Source organism: Apaloderma vittatum, unplaced genomic scaffold (assembly GCF_000703405.1).
Source record: "Apaloderma vittatum isolate BGI_N311 unplaced genomic scaffold, ASM70340v1 scaffold24236, whole genome shotgun sequence".
In the NCBI taxonomy this organism is placed as follows: Eukaryota; Metazoa; Chordata; class Aves; order Trogoniformes; family Trogonidae; genus Apaloderma; species Apaloderma vittatum.
This window is the reverse complement of record NW_009721595.1, coordinates 14,932-31,106: the sequence shown is the minus strand read 5'-3', so window position 1 is coordinate 31,106 and position 16,175 is coordinate 14,932. Positions and strand designations below refer to the sequence as shown.

General features: G+C 43.5%; 1 protein-coding gene across 1 annotated transcript in view; it reads right to left on the bottom strand.

The window, feature by feature from the left end:
• Positions 1-409: 409 nt before the first annotated feature.
• Positions 410-16,175, bottom strand: part of RAVER2 (ribonucleoprotein, PTB-binding 2) — a 21,828-nt gene continuing 6,062 nt past the window's right edge. The window contains exons 4-12 of the mRNA XM_009871466.1: positions 14,440-14,631; positions 13,438-13,564; positions 12,469-12,551; positions 9,568-9,672; positions 9,266-9,377; positions 7,866-8,125; positions 6,505-6,616; positions 5,982-6,127; positions 410-556 (exon numbers count right to left, since the gene is read on the bottom strand). Coding sequence (XP_009869768.1) covers positions 410-556; positions 5,982-6,127; positions 6,505-6,616; positions 7,866-8,125; positions 9,266-9,377; positions 9,568-9,672; positions 12,469-12,551; positions 13,438-13,564; positions 14,440-14,631 — 1,284 coding nt within the window. The remainder of the gene's footprint in view (positions 557-5,981; positions 6,128-6,504; positions 6,617-7,865; positions 8,126-9,265; positions 9,378-9,567; positions 9,673-12,468; positions 12,552-13,437; positions 13,565-14,439; positions 14,632-16,175) is intronic.

Below are 16,175 nucleotides of genomic sequence, written 5' to 3'. Positions count from 1 at the left end.
AAAGAATTACTATTGAGACTTGAGACTTCACCTTTTAAATCCCTCAGTCTGAGGACTGGAGAAAGGCTCAGCGGTCCCTCCTCAGTATTTTTATTGCTTTCGGCTGGTAAGTTACCAAAACTTACCGAGTTACTTTTGCTTTGTCAGCCTCAGCCCACGGTTATTTTCAGTGGCAGGTGACAAAGGAAATGCCAGCCTGTCCGTTCAGAAGGCAAGTCAGCCTCCAGAGACACCACGGAGCAATACGGGCCGTTTCTGCGGCAGATTTGCCCGTTACAGAGGGTTATTCCACTTGGGATACTTAGAACCCACACAGAAAGAATTATTCATTGGAAGTTAAGGCAGCAATAAATAGCAGAGGTACGAAAGCCTGCCTTCACACCCTAAGGCAGGAGCGATAATTTGGGACTCAATAAACACGCTTTTTTTTAAGCGAGGATTCTGCGTAACGTACTGCGGAGCCCTGAGTCTGCTGGCCGAGGTACTCCAGGGGGCCAGGTTCCGGGGAAGGAATGAGATACGAAGAGCCTCGCTTCTCGCTTCTCATCGGAGCCGCCTGAGGACAAGAAGAAAAACAGGTGACACGTGATCCCAGAACAAACAGCGTCAATAAATAAAGCTCTGGGAAGCACCAAGGACCAGGAGCCAGTAACCGATGCCAAAGGCCTGACTCCTTCAGCTTTAAGGTCCAGTTATACACGGCTCATGAGTCAGTGCTCGTGCCCTTTCCCTAAAAAAAAAAAAAGAAAGAAAAAAAAAGAAAGAAAAGCCACAAACGAACAGTAAAAAGGCATTGGTGCCGCACCATACACGCATTTCTGTGAGGGCAAAGGGCCGGTTGGGCCACGTGGCCCAGCTCCGGGCATTTTAAAAAAAAAAAAACAACAAACAAACACTAGTGTAACAGCCATGCTATTGCCCTGCAGTGTCACAGCAGCTTCAGAACCTTTCATCCTCAAAAGTAACGCCCCAGAGGACCAACCTTTCATTCTCCTTCCTTTTGGAGAGCTGAATGGGTTAAACTGTCCCAGCATGGCAAGGCTGACACAGAAGGACTTGGTTTCCAGGCACAGCAAAGCGGGTTTGTGTTGCGGGTTATGGGTACCCACCTGCCGCTCACGAGCGTGAGCCCACCCATGGTACCCACGTGAAGGTTCTTTTACCAGAACTTCCTAAAATGCCTTGGTGCGATACACAGGAAGGCCTGAGGGCCCTGGAGCTGGGTGTCTGGTGAGGGCACAGGTGATCTAAGTCTGGCCCCCATGAAGGGCTTGGGTTCAGTTCCTCTTTGGGATCCATCAGAGCAGGGCGTTGCACTATCCACGCACCCATGGCACCAGAAGCTGTACACACACACATCCGAGCCCACCACCCTGATCAGTGTCTCTTGACCACGTCTCTCTTTCCCCCAACACATCACGAATTTCATTGCTGAAGGCCTTTAACAGTCACCTTGTTCTAAAAGACCAAAACATCTGCCCTGTGACGACCACCAAAACCTGATCTCACCACGTCCCGCTCAACCTCCTTGTGCATCCTGGGTTAAGCCTGGCTCCTAGCTCAGAAGACGTGGGGGGCTGGGTTCATGTTGGAGCAAGTATTTTAAAAACCTTGTGTCACAAACCAGGAGAGCTCTGCTGACCAAATGTCCCCGAGCCAAACGCTTCCAAGCAGTTCTCAGAAGCCCCACTTGCTCATTCACAACTCAATTTACTACCCTCTGCTAAGCCCAATTTTGTTTTAGTGCACACTTGGTTTTATCAAAAATTGCAACCTGCTTCAGGAAAGCCTTTTAATTTTCCCCCGTGGGGATGCACTGTAAGCCCCTGCCACGTCCCGGCCTGCTCCCAAAGCACGTCACCCCTCCGTGCTTCGTACAAACCTCTGCCCACCGAGCTCCTTCTGAACCTCTGACCTGCAGCCCAGGGAAGCAGGAGAAAAACAGGTTGCGGGGTCAAAGCAAGCGCACCCACACAAGCACACACTCGTAACCAATATGGAGGCTTTTGGGATCCGCGTGCCCTCTTCACTGAGAGTTAGGTTTTGATTCCAGGAATGAGAGAATTGCCTCGCCGCGGAGGCAGACTCTGTGCCGAGCGACTGACCGCTCTCTGCCTTTTATGGCATCTGGCATTAAGACAGACTTTGGAGCGAGCTGTTCAACATCACCTCCACCCACAAGCCTTCCTCTTTAGACAGGAGATAAACTGAAAGGTTGTTAGCACAACCCCCAGACTATCTCCTTCTCGTGTTGCTGTTTCACTCGTTTCCAAGCAGATCAGAGCTATCGGAGCCGGAAAGCTCCATGTTTTTGCTGTACACAGCTAGAGATCTCACAGCCCATGGCAACGTGTGATAAAAAGATGGCCTTGGCCATCTTTATCCTAAGATGTGTCAAAGCCAGGTCCAGCCAGGCCTTGTCACAAATTCCTAGTTACATTCCTTCTAAACCTCCTCCAAAACCCAGGAATCGCAAGCCAAGTCCAAGTTTCTAAGCGCCAGAACATCACGTGCTGAATCCTGCTGCGAACTTTTGTGCGGCGAAGGGATTTCAAGCCGTGCGGGAGGATGAGAGCCGGGCATGAGGTCAGGGCCCTGAGCTCCCTCAGACACAGCCACTGGCTTCAGCTGTGGCTCCTCTCAGCAAGCCCAGACACCGTGCCAAGGGTGCAAAAAGCTTTTATCACTGCTGGCTCAGTCTGTTAAGCCACCCTCCTGTTAGTCCAGCCTCCTTTAAACTGGTCCTCACCGCTTCGACAGCATTTCCTCACCCCTCCCACGGCGTCTATCAATGAAAATTAACTGTCTGCTGAGGGTGACACGCAAAGGAAGCTTTGCTCAATGAGTCTGGCTGAAGCAGGTTGCATCTGACAGCTGTTATAATTTCAAATGAAAACCAAAATGGTTTTCCTCCCAGGAGCCAGTGAAGAGGCTGTGGGTAACCTGGATGCTGCCTTGACTTGCCAACTCCAGGTTTTATCCCAGTGACACTCACTGCAAAACATCTGCAAGTCAGGCAAAACAGACCATTTAAACTCAGGATGAACTACCTCTTCTGTTCACCCTCTATCTTACTTGCCTCCTTTGAGCCATTTTTGCACATTCACCCTCACGGACACCATCTTTCCAAGCAGTTTGTTTGCAAACATCCAGCCTTCCTTTGCCTGCGTGGTTCTGGGGCAGAGAGGAGCTGAAGGGCTCTGTGGGGTCCTGGCGCTGGGTTATCACATCCACGGGGAACCGCGCGTGATTCTGAGCAGCTCAGGACCGTGAGGAGCACAGGTGCAGTGGGAAAGCTCCGTCGTGTCTTGCTGTGGGTCCAAGGTCCGCTCGGTGGCAGCGCAAGACAAACAGGAAGCTCTTCCACCTGCATTTGGCTCTCCTCTCACCTTATTTAATGGGTTTTGTGGAGGAAGCTGCAAGCTGCCTGGCTGGTGGGATGCCTGGGCTCCACTGTAAAGCGTAGGCATGACCTGCAAGCAGGTACTGTAGTCTGTGTGAGATCCACCTGTAGATTCCTAAACGCAGAACGGGATCCATGATCAACCAGAAATTCAAAGAAAATAGGTTTAATAATTCGTCTTTACTTGATATAGTAATGAGCACTCGGCAGGTATGAAAATATCCAAGTCACGCTCACTTGCTCTAAGGAGCGTACAATCCACAGCAGCTCAGGCATGCAGCAATTTCTCGACCAAAATTGCAGGATGGCTCATTTTACACAATTCCCTTAAAAAAAATAAAAAGGCAAAAAAGCGTGCTCCTAATTCCTCACAGAAACCTCTGGCTAAATAATAGCCTGGGCGAGAAACAATCCTTCAGTAGACTCCCTGGGAAATAACATTACAGTGTGATGCTTCTTGATAGATATTTACAGGTGACTTTGGATTGTGGATTGTAGAGAAAGGAATATTTCTGTCAGATATAATCAAAAAGCGTGAGGATGAATCCCAGAGGGTAACTGTGCGGGGATGCCCTGCGGGAGGTGCCCATGCAGTGCCATTCGTCCCGCGCTCCGCGGCACCGACGGCAGCAGCCACTATCGACAAACAAAGCGGGTGTCCAGAGTCCAAAAAGCACCCTTAGAGCTGATGGGAGAAACAGCCAATGGGAGACAGCAAGAAAATAAAATTATTTCTCACCTCAGAGGCTTCACTTTCAAATTCACCGGCTCTTGCCTGGGTGGAGTTATATGCCTGAGCATAATGCTGATACCACTGCTGAACAGCCTCCTATAAAGGAGGAAAAAACCTCTTCCCATTAGCTGTCTACTAAGATCACTTTAAAGGAAAACGGATTCTTATGGCCCTGCAGGGCACGAGAATTAAGAAAAGGGAAAGCTCTCCGAGAAGCATCAAAAAGGTGTCAAACACCAGCAATAAAGCTCAAACCAAACATTTAAAACTACGTTAAGTGCTTCAAAGATACACGAGGCACCACTGCCTCGGCAGCAGATGCAAGTACACGGTATTCCTGTTATGTGGGAGGAACAGAGCACAAACACAGCTGAATGGTGACGTACGTTGTCATCGTCTGAGTCCTTCGTGTTACAAAGATATTGCTACTCACACTAGGAACACAACACTACTGATTTTTCTGGACAGTAGTTTAAAGATCTGGGGTTAGGAACTACCTCCAGAAGACATCAAAATGACTTTAAAGCCAACAGCCAAATGTATTTAATACGATGATGTTAACGCTTACATGAAACAGCACAACAGCCCAGGGGACACCTCTTTTGCTCCTCTAACCCCAAACTCTCACCAGATCTGATCCGATGGCTCCGGTCCCTGGCAAAACTCTGCAGCAACCGGCCGAGCCCCTCCCAACACAAATAACCCCCGCGTCCTCCCTCCTCCAGACCTGGCCGTCCGCCTTGCATCTACCCCAGGAGTTTTGGAGCAACACGGATTTCCTTGCCCGCAGCCTGGGAGAGGGGAGCACAGCTTGTGCCTCCCTGCAGCAGGAGGAGAGATCAGACAGCTCCAGGAACGAGGTGATGGGAACAGGGCAGAAGGAGACCGACAGCAGAGCCAACGTGCGTGTCTCAGTGCAGACCCAAGATCTTTATGCCAGATTACCTGATTTTTGTACCCGATTGTGTGGTTTTATCCCAGATTACCTGACAGCACTATGATCCAGTTTTCATATTTGATTTGCATACAACTGTATTTCCTGCACGGACTAGCGATGGCTAATGAAAATACAGATATGTTATTTCACGGGGTGTCCCGATGTCTGTGAACCCCAGTGCCTGCTCTCTGTACTGGAACACTCTCCAGATGAGGGGCAGCCCCTCTCCCCCTTAACGGCTGTGCGCTGACCCCCAAAGGAGGCAGATGGTGAAGAAATCCCCTGCAGCGCAACCAGCTGGCAGAAACAGCAAACATTGCCCAAGCTATACAGGAGCTTCTGGTAGCGAGAACAGACTCTTCCCTGGGATCTAGCCAAGGCTCAAGAAAACTTGGAAACTTCTTGGGAAAAGAAAGAGAAAAACTTCATGGTTTTGAAGACAGACAAAAGCCAAGGCAGAAGTTGTATGAGGGTAATTTTTTAGCCGACTGCACTCAATTCAGGTTCTCAAAAAAGCAATCCTTCAACAATTACGACACTACAGCAGGGAATGTCTCCAGGCTTTTTTTGTTTTTTTTTTGACTGGCATTAGGAGTACTTTGTGCTAAAACTATTCCGCACGTTGAAACAGATCAACAACTGTCAGTGAACAGGACCTGCAAGGTTCAATCTAAAGAAGCAGGTGGGCTTTGTAGGAAAGCCTAGAGACCCTTGGAGAGTGGTACGTGGTGCTGGGCAATGCCACCAAACTGCACGCAGGGTGCCCAGACTGCCTGTGTACCGAGGAGTGCGTTAAGAGTACACAGAGAAAAAACAACGAGCAGCTCAGGGAGGGATCTCTGAGCAGATCCCTGCCAAAAATCGGTGACACACGAGGCTTCGGAAGAAAGCGACGCGAAACAACGTACCTGTGTGTAGTCCCCATGCTGTTGTGAGTAATTAAAGTAATTTTCCACCGTGTGTTGTGATAGAGTTCCCTGAGACACAGCAGCATCCACGATGTTGTTCGGAAGTCCTGTCTGCTGCGGTGGACTAGAGGCTTTGCTGGCAATTGCTGTTTGGAACACAGCGAATACAAAGTTTGCATAAACTGCACAAATCGGATTGCACCCTTGTTTAGCAATATTCAGAGACTGCAACAGAAATTTGCTACTTTAGTTTAGGCTGGGCTCAAAATTAATCAGTGCTACTAATAACCGAAAGGCTTTCTAGAAGTTTGTCCACATCCGTAAACCCATTAACTCTGAAAATCGACTCTTCCCAAATAAAATATTATCAGGATAGAATCGCTTTGTGATTTTAAGACAGACCACAAGAGGTCTTTAAAGATAAATGCTGTGGTCACTGGAAATACGTGCCAAACAGAATAGTCATTTGCCACACTTTGGTCAAGGAAACTTGCAGCTAAAACCACGGGTTTTGTTTGCTTACCAGGAAGACAGATGCCAGGCAACACACTTGCCAAATTCAAGTAGGGGTTGGTACTAAGACGTATTTCTTTTGGTGGTTCTCCTAACAACGAAGTCTGTTTTTTCAAAGGAGTCTGTGAAAAAATTGGACAGGTCGTTTGTCAGAACTAAAGGAAGTGGCCTTGCAGGATTTTGAAAAAAGCTTCACATTATCGCATGTAACTGGAAAACTTTCAAAATAAATACTGGGGACAACTATCTGGACACACACTGACTGCACTTTTCTCCTGCCACATAATTTTGTAGGAATGTTTCTCTTTAGACTCGAAGTTACTAAAAAATATTGAAAAACAAACAAGCAAAAGAAAACCTTTTGTGTTCAAGTAAATGAATAATAACCACCATGATTAGCCCAGATGTAGGGAGTCAAGCTCATAGCCAAGACAAAAATCAACTCTTCTCACCCAGAGTCACAAGCAAATAAAAGGACAAATGAACCCTGGATATCTTCTCCACATCTATTCTGTTTGTTTTTTCAAAGCCCACTGAGAGAAAAAAACCACTTCATTACCGTAAAAAAAAGCATTTAAAAAATGAAAAGTGTACTTTCTAAAGTAGGACTAAATCTGCCAAAGCTGTCTAACAAAAGCAGACACCGACACTGTACCTAATTTACTCACTTCAGATGCTTCAGAAAATATGAAAGGAAAACATGGATTTGATCTGAGTGAAGAACATGTTTCCCTGTAAATGTCAAAGTATTTATGTATATTACAAAAAAAAAAAGTAAATTCTGTTAATGATAGGAAAAGAATCTCACTCCATCACCCTCTCAGCCCCCTGCCTTCAAGGAGGTGAGAATTAAAACTGATACAGATTAAGAATACGTCAGCTATGGCTAAGAGAGTACGGATTAAAAGTGGAAAATTTACATACACACATTTATATATATATATATACACACACACACATACCACCTGGAACCCCAAAAGTCCTATATACTACCAGAATTGCCCCTGACTTGTCATGAAATTCATCTGCAAGCTCCATTTTCAGTCTTTAAAAGGAATGCAGCCCTCGAGATAATTTCATCATCAAATACTATGAGGCATACGCATGGAAAAAAAACCTCCAGCATTGTAAAAAGATTCCTTTGTTAATTAATTTGGACCACCAAAGAGCATTATTGTTCTCTTCCTATTATTCATAACTGAAATGACCTTAAAATGTCTCAGGGATGGTCCTGTCATCCAGCAAATTTTATAGCTAAGAACTACAATAAGCAGTTGCAGTTAACTCTTGAGTGCGTTACAAGAAAAAGAGAAAACCCGCACACTAGAAATAAAGGAAAAAAAGAAAATATTTGCATTCTGAGTTCCTTACCCCCAAACTTGGATCAGTGCTTTTTAGTTGATTTTGTTGTTTGGCATGTCCAGCATGCAAAGCTCCCGCAGAAAGATTTGTTAAGGTGTGATGATAAGGCTGCGATCCCGAGACGACCGCTTCGGTAGGCGATTGTTTATCTGGAGCGTTATTTTGCCCTGGTATAGCTTGTCCAACAATGTGCTGATTCGGAAAGAATGGCAGCATGCCCATCCCTGCCGCTGCCGCTGCCGCTGTTTGAATTGGAGTCAGATTAGATGCTGCAGTCAACCATAAATGGAGAAACTTTTTCTGTTAGACAAGATTTATCAGTAGGTTTTGTTTGTGGTTTTTACTAAGTGATGAGAAAAACAGCCAGAGATCTATTTTACAGCTGTCCCAGAGCACTGGATTCTGACAAGAGCTTTTATTCTTTTACTATCCCAGAAGCAAACAAGTCCATTTAAATCTAATACAATAGAAGAAAACTCTGATTTCTCTAAACATTCACCACGACAATAACTTACATAATGTTTCCTGCCACTTTCAAGAAAACCTGTGAACAACATCCCAGAGGATCCTGTACTGGAGCAGGGGAGGCAAACTCCACCTCAACTTGTATTAATTAAATTGCCTTTACAAACAAAAGAGCTAGAAAGCATTCTGCAAAATTAAAATCTGGACATTTGGAATAGGTTTCTTCCCCACCCCCTACTCTTTCAGGCTTTTCTTTGCTCCTGGTTACTCCCACTCTTCAGACCACGTCTGGAACTGCAGAATACATGGCTCTCGGTGGAGGAAACAAAAAAGATGCACTAAGCAGTTATCACAAGTGATCTTTCCTCCTAAAAATTGAGGGCATCATCAGCACAGAAATTTGCATTCCAAACTGAGATCTGTCACAGACTGGATGTGCTTAATGCAATGAATGAAAAAAACCCCAAAATTTAAAAAAAAAAAAAAATCTATTTGCAGTGTTTCTTCAGCTACTCAGATTTATCTGCTTTGAAAAAACAAACCCAAAACTTTTGGTCCTAAATAAAAACATATCCCAAGTGTTCCAAAAACCGGTAGCAACCAAGCAAGCGGAATATTTAATAGCCTGCAAATATTCAACTGCCCCCACAGCGTACTTTTTCTTCCCTGACCAACAGAGGAGAGAAGCCAGGCAACAAGGCAAGATATTTCAAGTTTGTTTCCTGCTTCAACCAGCGTGTTACAGTGGGTTACAGAGCTAGGGAAACTCATTATCTTGCTTAACTATACAGCTACACAACGTGCATTATTGTCCAGCTTTCTGCCTACCTTACTGCGCAGTGAGAAGGTTCAAACATATTTTTGGCTACAGTGGGAGAAAGCAAGGTGCGTAATTTCAAGCTAAGCATTTCTACTGATTTGGTACAAAATAAAATGTCATTTACACTTAAGAGCTTCTCCACGGGCTCCCATGCCTGAACTCACTGCTGGCATTACCCCTATTCCCAGAACTGTCTGAAGTAGCATTGTTGGAGGATCTCCCAGCAAACCCGGTTTCTAGAAGGAAGAATAGAAACCTGTGTAAATGATTAAATTAATCTGTCTGCAGCTCTTTCTTACAACTTTCACATTCAGTTAATCTTTATAGATACGCTAAGCTGTTACATTATACTAGGTGAAAGAAATTATTCGCTTTATCAGGTGTATGAACGTCCAGAGACGGCCCAAGTTGAAGTGATGGCCTTACACTATTAGCCTGAAGGTTTTCCATCTTCATCAGTTGCTGCTGGGGCAGTGGGAGGTGAGCGGGGCTCTGCAGCAGTAAGTTAGATGTACTCCCCAGAACTGAACTCTGTGAAATTATTAAAAGAAGCGTTAGCTGTCAGTCGGGGAAAAACAGCACGTTCTGAGGTGATACTGCTTAAAGAAACTTAAATTAGTTTCTGAGTTCGTGCAGCAAAATAAAGTAATTATTTCTTCCACAGAACTGAATTTTTGCTTTGCTCATAGGAAGTTATTTCAAGGGGGTTTTTTAACCTCTCTTCCGCCCAGCCCTTTTTTGCCCCCCAGGACCACACGTCTGCTTTCCGGTGGCTTTTAAAGGAGCGCAAACCCCAAATGCATTCCAGACTTCCCTGTATCTAAGCCAACAAGGGAAAGCTGAATATGTGTGAAGGCTCTGCAGGCAGACTAGCTCGGGGAGTTACCTACAGCGCCAAGAAGAAAGACGAGACACGAGGACTTCAGAGGATTGCGAGCTCTGTGAATAAGGGCTTCCCTGTTTGTTAACATCCGCGCTGTGCCTTGTGCTGCAATTCTAACAGATCATCTCCAACCTGCCCAGTTCACAGGACCTGGCTGTAACCATCAGCGACTCTCATCCCTTGCTTTACGGTTACCTAACAGTATCTTTATTTTCAAAGATAAATATCCAGAGATGCTTTCTCCTCTTTTTTACGGGCAACCATCCAACACGAAATGCCATTCCAGAACCACTAAAAGAATAGCTACATGGGACACTGACTGTGTCAAATCACACTGAATACGGACTTCCTCTTTTGTTTGAGATCCTACATAGGAAATATCACCAAACCCAGGTAATGAAGACGGAACCCCAAAAGAAGGCAGCTCTCCTGATGCATGGCTTTGCAGATTTGCAGCCTCCTGCAAAACACTTCACAAATATTTTCAAGCCCAAGTTGTGTCTGCCTTCTAAACTTGGTTACATTAACAAAGGAAACACATTAGTTCAACTGCAAAACTTACAGAAATACAAGAGTGAATAATCAGGTTGGTTAGAAGCCTCAAAAGAAAGTCTCTGGCTTAATAAAGATTTAAGAAACTGCTGGATGACTAAGGAAAACACATCACTGAGTTTAAAATGCATTATTTTGCCACATGATAATTGTTAACTACAAGAAAACAAACGAAGTTGAAAGATACTGGATGAATAACCCATTTGTTCAAATCACCATCCCTTGAATTTTTTTAGATACATTATTTTATATTGTTGGGGAATAATCATCCTGAAATCTTCTCGCTATATTACTTTACAAAACCTTAAATACGAAATAACAAAACCATGACATGCAGGAAGCTGAATGGGTGTGTGTCTGGGCAAGTGGGGAGAGTCAAGGCAAGACACTGTTTATTCCTCTCTCTTCTGACAACATTGAATTTCAAGACAATAAAAACAGTGACCGGGTTCTCTGGCTTTAGAGAATACTCTGAATTAAGCCACTGAATACCAGAAAAATGTGCCTAATAGAACAAACTGGGATAATCAAACCATTGTCAATAAAACTCAGGCTATTAGCCCAGGTTCGGAGCTCATTAAATGGCAGGAAGCCCCCTGGAAGAGAATTAGACTTGCAGGTCTCTCTAAAGAGAAAACGCTAAGTTGTTTTGGCTGCAGCACTCTTAAGCCAAAAAAACACTGGATCATCATCAATCACACTGTTAAGTGTGTAAAACATGCCTTGTCTCCACCTGTGATTACAAAACATTCACATTGCCTTCCAAGGAAGCATAGACTCTCCAAGGCTGAAGAGAGAGCAGCAGTAACTAAACATACCAATTGAAAATGTCATTTAAAAAAAAGAAGAAAAGATTCATGTTTTTTTCATTGTACTTGTTTGATGGGGCCAAATTGAGTAGCATTTATTCAAAATGAATATATTCACCTACCAGTTTTTAGGAGAAAAGAAACAGATGAGCAAAATATACTCAACATACGGAGTATCTCTGCATTTTAATTTGCTCTTTTTAAAGATCTGCAAGTCTGCCAAAAGAACAGCAGAAATACCTAATACTTAACGGGATTTTAGTTTTCAAACGGGAATTTCTGAAACATCAGCAACAGTGATTGAAAGCGACTGACTCCAGTCCCTTGTAGATACTTATGAAAATCCCCACTATGAATATTAAAGGCAAGTTTTGGCTCCTGGCAGAGCTGAAGAAATCTCTGACAGAACCTAAACACAAGGCAGAGGCCAGGAGAACCGCTGCAGGGAGGAGCTCTGGTTGTGGGTGCCACTCATCTCCAATTTCTAGGGCAAACTCATCCCAAAGATCCTTTACAGCATCTTTCAGAAACTCTGGTGTCCATATGGAAATCGTATCAAGCGTACAGCGAATCACAGATAGTCCAAGAACACTTTAAACAGCTTGGGGGTTTTTGGCTAAGCATTAACATCTGCAAATTACTATCTTTCATGGTATATATAGCACAGTTTGGTCCCTGCAAGCTTTAAAATGAAGAAAACGACGCTAAGCTTCTTGGCTTGAGTAAGATAAAGCCATCAAGTCCCTATAGGACGTGTGTGGGAGCAGCTCCACGAGGAATGGATGTGCCGCGCTCCTTCAGCTCTAACATAAAGAGGCTTGGTTTTTTATTTGGCAGCAATGGCCAGTTGTGTCTACATTGACAGGTGTTAGCAAATCAAAAGCTCAGTTAAGATAAAGTAACACACTTGTGGACAGTAAGCACGGTCTTCTCTTACATCCCCATAAGCACCTCCTATAGAGTGCTCTTCTTAAAGAGAGCTTTAATGAAAGAAAACTGATTTGGGTTGTGATTTCTTAGAACTTTGAGAATACTCTGCATGCTAAGATCTCCACTTCAACACAAGGGTTTTTTGCCACATACCTGGTGAATTTTGTTCAGCTGCAAAAAAGGTGGGCCAACTGCTGAATTTATCAGGTGAGGTAAACCTGCGGATGCTCCCAGAACTGTTTTCGAAACACAAGACAAAGTTGCGGTGTTTTCCAAGTTAGGCAAGTCAAGATCTTTCTATTCTCTATTTCTCAGATTTGACTTCCACAAAACTTTCCAGGGTACTAAAGGTCACTATTAATGAAACCTTTCACCACACCCAGCTGTGATTTGCAATTAACAGCATGTCAGAGATCAAATGTACTCTCACAGAGCTCCTCTTAACCCGAGAGCTTTGCTCAAAGATGCAGAAATCTCTGCAGTTCACTGCAAGACCACAGCATTATATAAAGAGCTTGGAAACTTCAGCTTTAAAGTGTTTCTTTACTAAAGTGTTCACAACTTCTGTGTATCTTCTCCCAGGAGATTATGTCACAGACTCTTAGTGGTCTCCCACATAACTCTTCAAATTACCCGTTCCCATTCGTGTTCCTAATACTTTCATCATTTGCTTTAATATGTTTATTCACATCCATCCTGATGAGAAGGCAGAGAAACGTTTTTGACTAATGCCGTTACGAAAGCCAGTAACAATTTATATTGGAAACAATGGGAGAAAGACTCAGGCTGCAAAATTCCTATCCAGAATCAGTTTTAAACTTGCCATTTTAATGATAGCCGCAAAAGACTTTTCATTTTTAACCTGTTTCTAATATAAATATTCAGAGACCACAGAGCTAACGTGAGGACATTTTTAGGTAATGCTAAATTTTACGCAGACACCACAGCGTAGCAATCCACCTCTTGCTTTCACTTTCAAAAATGTGTCAGTGTCTACACGCACTTAAACAGTGTCCACACAGATTTTAAAATAGTATTCCTACTTCCTTCCTTTGCTGAAAGACTTGTAGCACCAAGAACACGTTTGGGGTTTTTTTTAACCTGAGTTTTAAAGAAACTTACCAGGCTTAACAGCGTGTCCACGCATCTGGGGCTGCAGTAGCATTTGCAACATCGCTGGATTATTAAAACTTTTCATAATCTGCACTGGATTTGGCTCTGGAAGCAAGCCTTTCCTATTGTTCCTCATCTCCAATTAAGAGAGAGAAAAAAAATTAGAATTGAGAGAAAATGAAGAATCCGTTAAATCCCTCAAACGTGCGCCATGGTAACATACATATTTCCTTTTACACAGAAAAAACATCTCCTTCGCTGTGTCCTGCTCTTTTGCAGGCTCCTTTTCCCTCGAATGAGATGTCTAATAAACCATTTCCCCCCAAACTGAGGGGTATTATTTTCCCTGAGACGTATTTATTTATTTTTTCCTTTAAATCAAGACAGAGTTCCCAGTAAGGAGAACACGAACATCACTATCTTGTAATAGCAGCACTCATCTCTTTTATAAAGATATGAGCTGAAGCTAGCCAAAGTAATGAGACTGTTCTTCTACATTTAAGACAGCTTCATGTAACACTTGGCACACCCAATTTTCTAGGAAATAATTTGATAAGACACGTGGGTGTAAAAAGCTTTCTTCTATATCGAGCATGAAATTGAACTATTTCTCCCACTTTGAAATTTATCTTATAATTGACAAATTCTTGCCTCTCTGTTTTAAACCAAGTTGTAGCCTGTCAAACGACACCACTTCCAGTTACTTTTGTTTTGAGCTGGAACAATTTCTCTCACGGAAAATTAAATCTACTAAAATCCCAGAACTATGTAACTATAACTTTGTGATACCTTATGACCATATTTTACAGAATTACAGAACATGGCCATGCTTTGCTGGGAAGGAGACTGAATTGTGCTGACTAGATTTAAACAAAAAACAAAAAGAAAAGCTAATGCTTCCAAAAGTTTGGCTCCTTTTCCTAATGCAAAGCAGCTGAATCCCTCCAAGCCAACTCAGGCCACTCCAAATTTATCAAACTCATTCTGCAAATGGATTTGCAACTATCTCACCATCCTTTGAGCTGCGATAAGCGCTGCCAACGTGCTTCTGCCTGGTGCTCCCGGAGCACAGTAGGACACCTGGACTCTCTTGCCTTTGATGGTCATGCCATCGGCGAGCTCTTGTACTTCCTCAGCCTGCTCGGCCGTTTCGTACTCGACCACCGCGAAGTCACCGATGCAGCTGTCTTCATCCTGAGCGAACTGGAACAACATTTCACCAGGCACTGAACAAAAGGCGGTATTTCAGGGACTACCTTGCAATATTTTCACCTATAACCACCTGGGAAACGCCTCACAAACAGCTGACACCCAACAGTAACGACTACTCAAATCAGTATGTCTCTTTCTCAAACGTGCTAGAAAGAAGTTGAATATCATCACGTCCTCATTTGATATTTGGCATGCGTGCTCTATCTGCTTCAATCACCACCTTCGCTTCAGTCTAATTTCATGGAAAACTCGAGCTATGAAGCTGATTTACTACATTTGAAGGAATGAGAAGGAAATTGTAAAAATACTGCTACAAAAATCTTAATTTTTATTTTGCAGGGGGAGAATTATAGACTCATTATTGTTCAGTTTTTAAGCCTATGATAATTAAAAGGTCACTCATCAGACTACATGACAGTTGTTGAAACACGTAACAACGCAGATTCCACTGACGTGTACTGCCTTTTAGGAGAATATGAAGTCTGTGGTTTTATTTAATGCCAAGAGAAGATGCCAGACTGATCAATCAAGCAGACTGGAAACAGGCTTATGTGTTAAACAATGCTCTGTCCTTTGTTTGCAGACTTTTATAGCAGAATGAGCAGATTAAAATCAAACAAAAAAAAAGGCGGGGGAGGGGGGTGAGAAGGGAGGGAATAAAGCTTAGGCAAAAACTCCAGTCCCAAAACGAACAGAAGTGATGCTAGCTCAGTTGTGGAAGAGAGGAAATCTCCTCTAGCTTTCCCTGGATAAAAGCAACCTATTCCCAACTATTAGGTCCCATAAACTTACACTGACATATAAATCTCAGAGATTTTGAAAAAATAAAAAAAAAACAACAGGGCGGTCAGATCTTTTAATGCCACTCCCAAAGACTGGCCCCTGGGAAGAGCTCTGCAGAACAAACATATTTTGATACACACACAGATATGTATATACTATGTATATATATATGTGAGGGTGTGTATGTCTATGTGGAGGAGCATTATATTTTATTTTGACAGCAGTTTAGCTGCACTGGTAAAGACCTGAAGTACTTGTGAAAAGAATGGTTTGCAGCTATGGAACATATCGTAGTTTCATGCACGGTTAAAATCCTCCTTTAATACGTGCAAGTGCAGCGATGAGTGTTCTTGCAAAGATCCAAAATTTTTAAACTTCCTCAGTAAAAGGTACTAAGAAAAACCTTCTGTCCTTACCTAGATAATGGCAGAGACCTCCTAGTGACAATTTAAAGTTGACATAAAGGAATGTGGGTTTCTGGTACATTTGTTTAAGCAAATGACAAAACATATTCCTGTAGAGTCCTAGGAAATGCCTTTTTCTAAGATCTGTGTATAAGTGTCTGGCTTCAGCTCCTCCTGACAGAACATTTCTGTTGTAATACAGGAGAAATATTTCTAGCAGAACTAAGCCCTGAAAGCAGCACATGACAGTTGAAGCCATCTGAGGAGATGGGCAAAATGGTCAAAGTGACCCCAGCGCAGGGACAACCTGAGTGCAGGAGCTGTGGGAAGGCTGGATTGGCCAAGCGT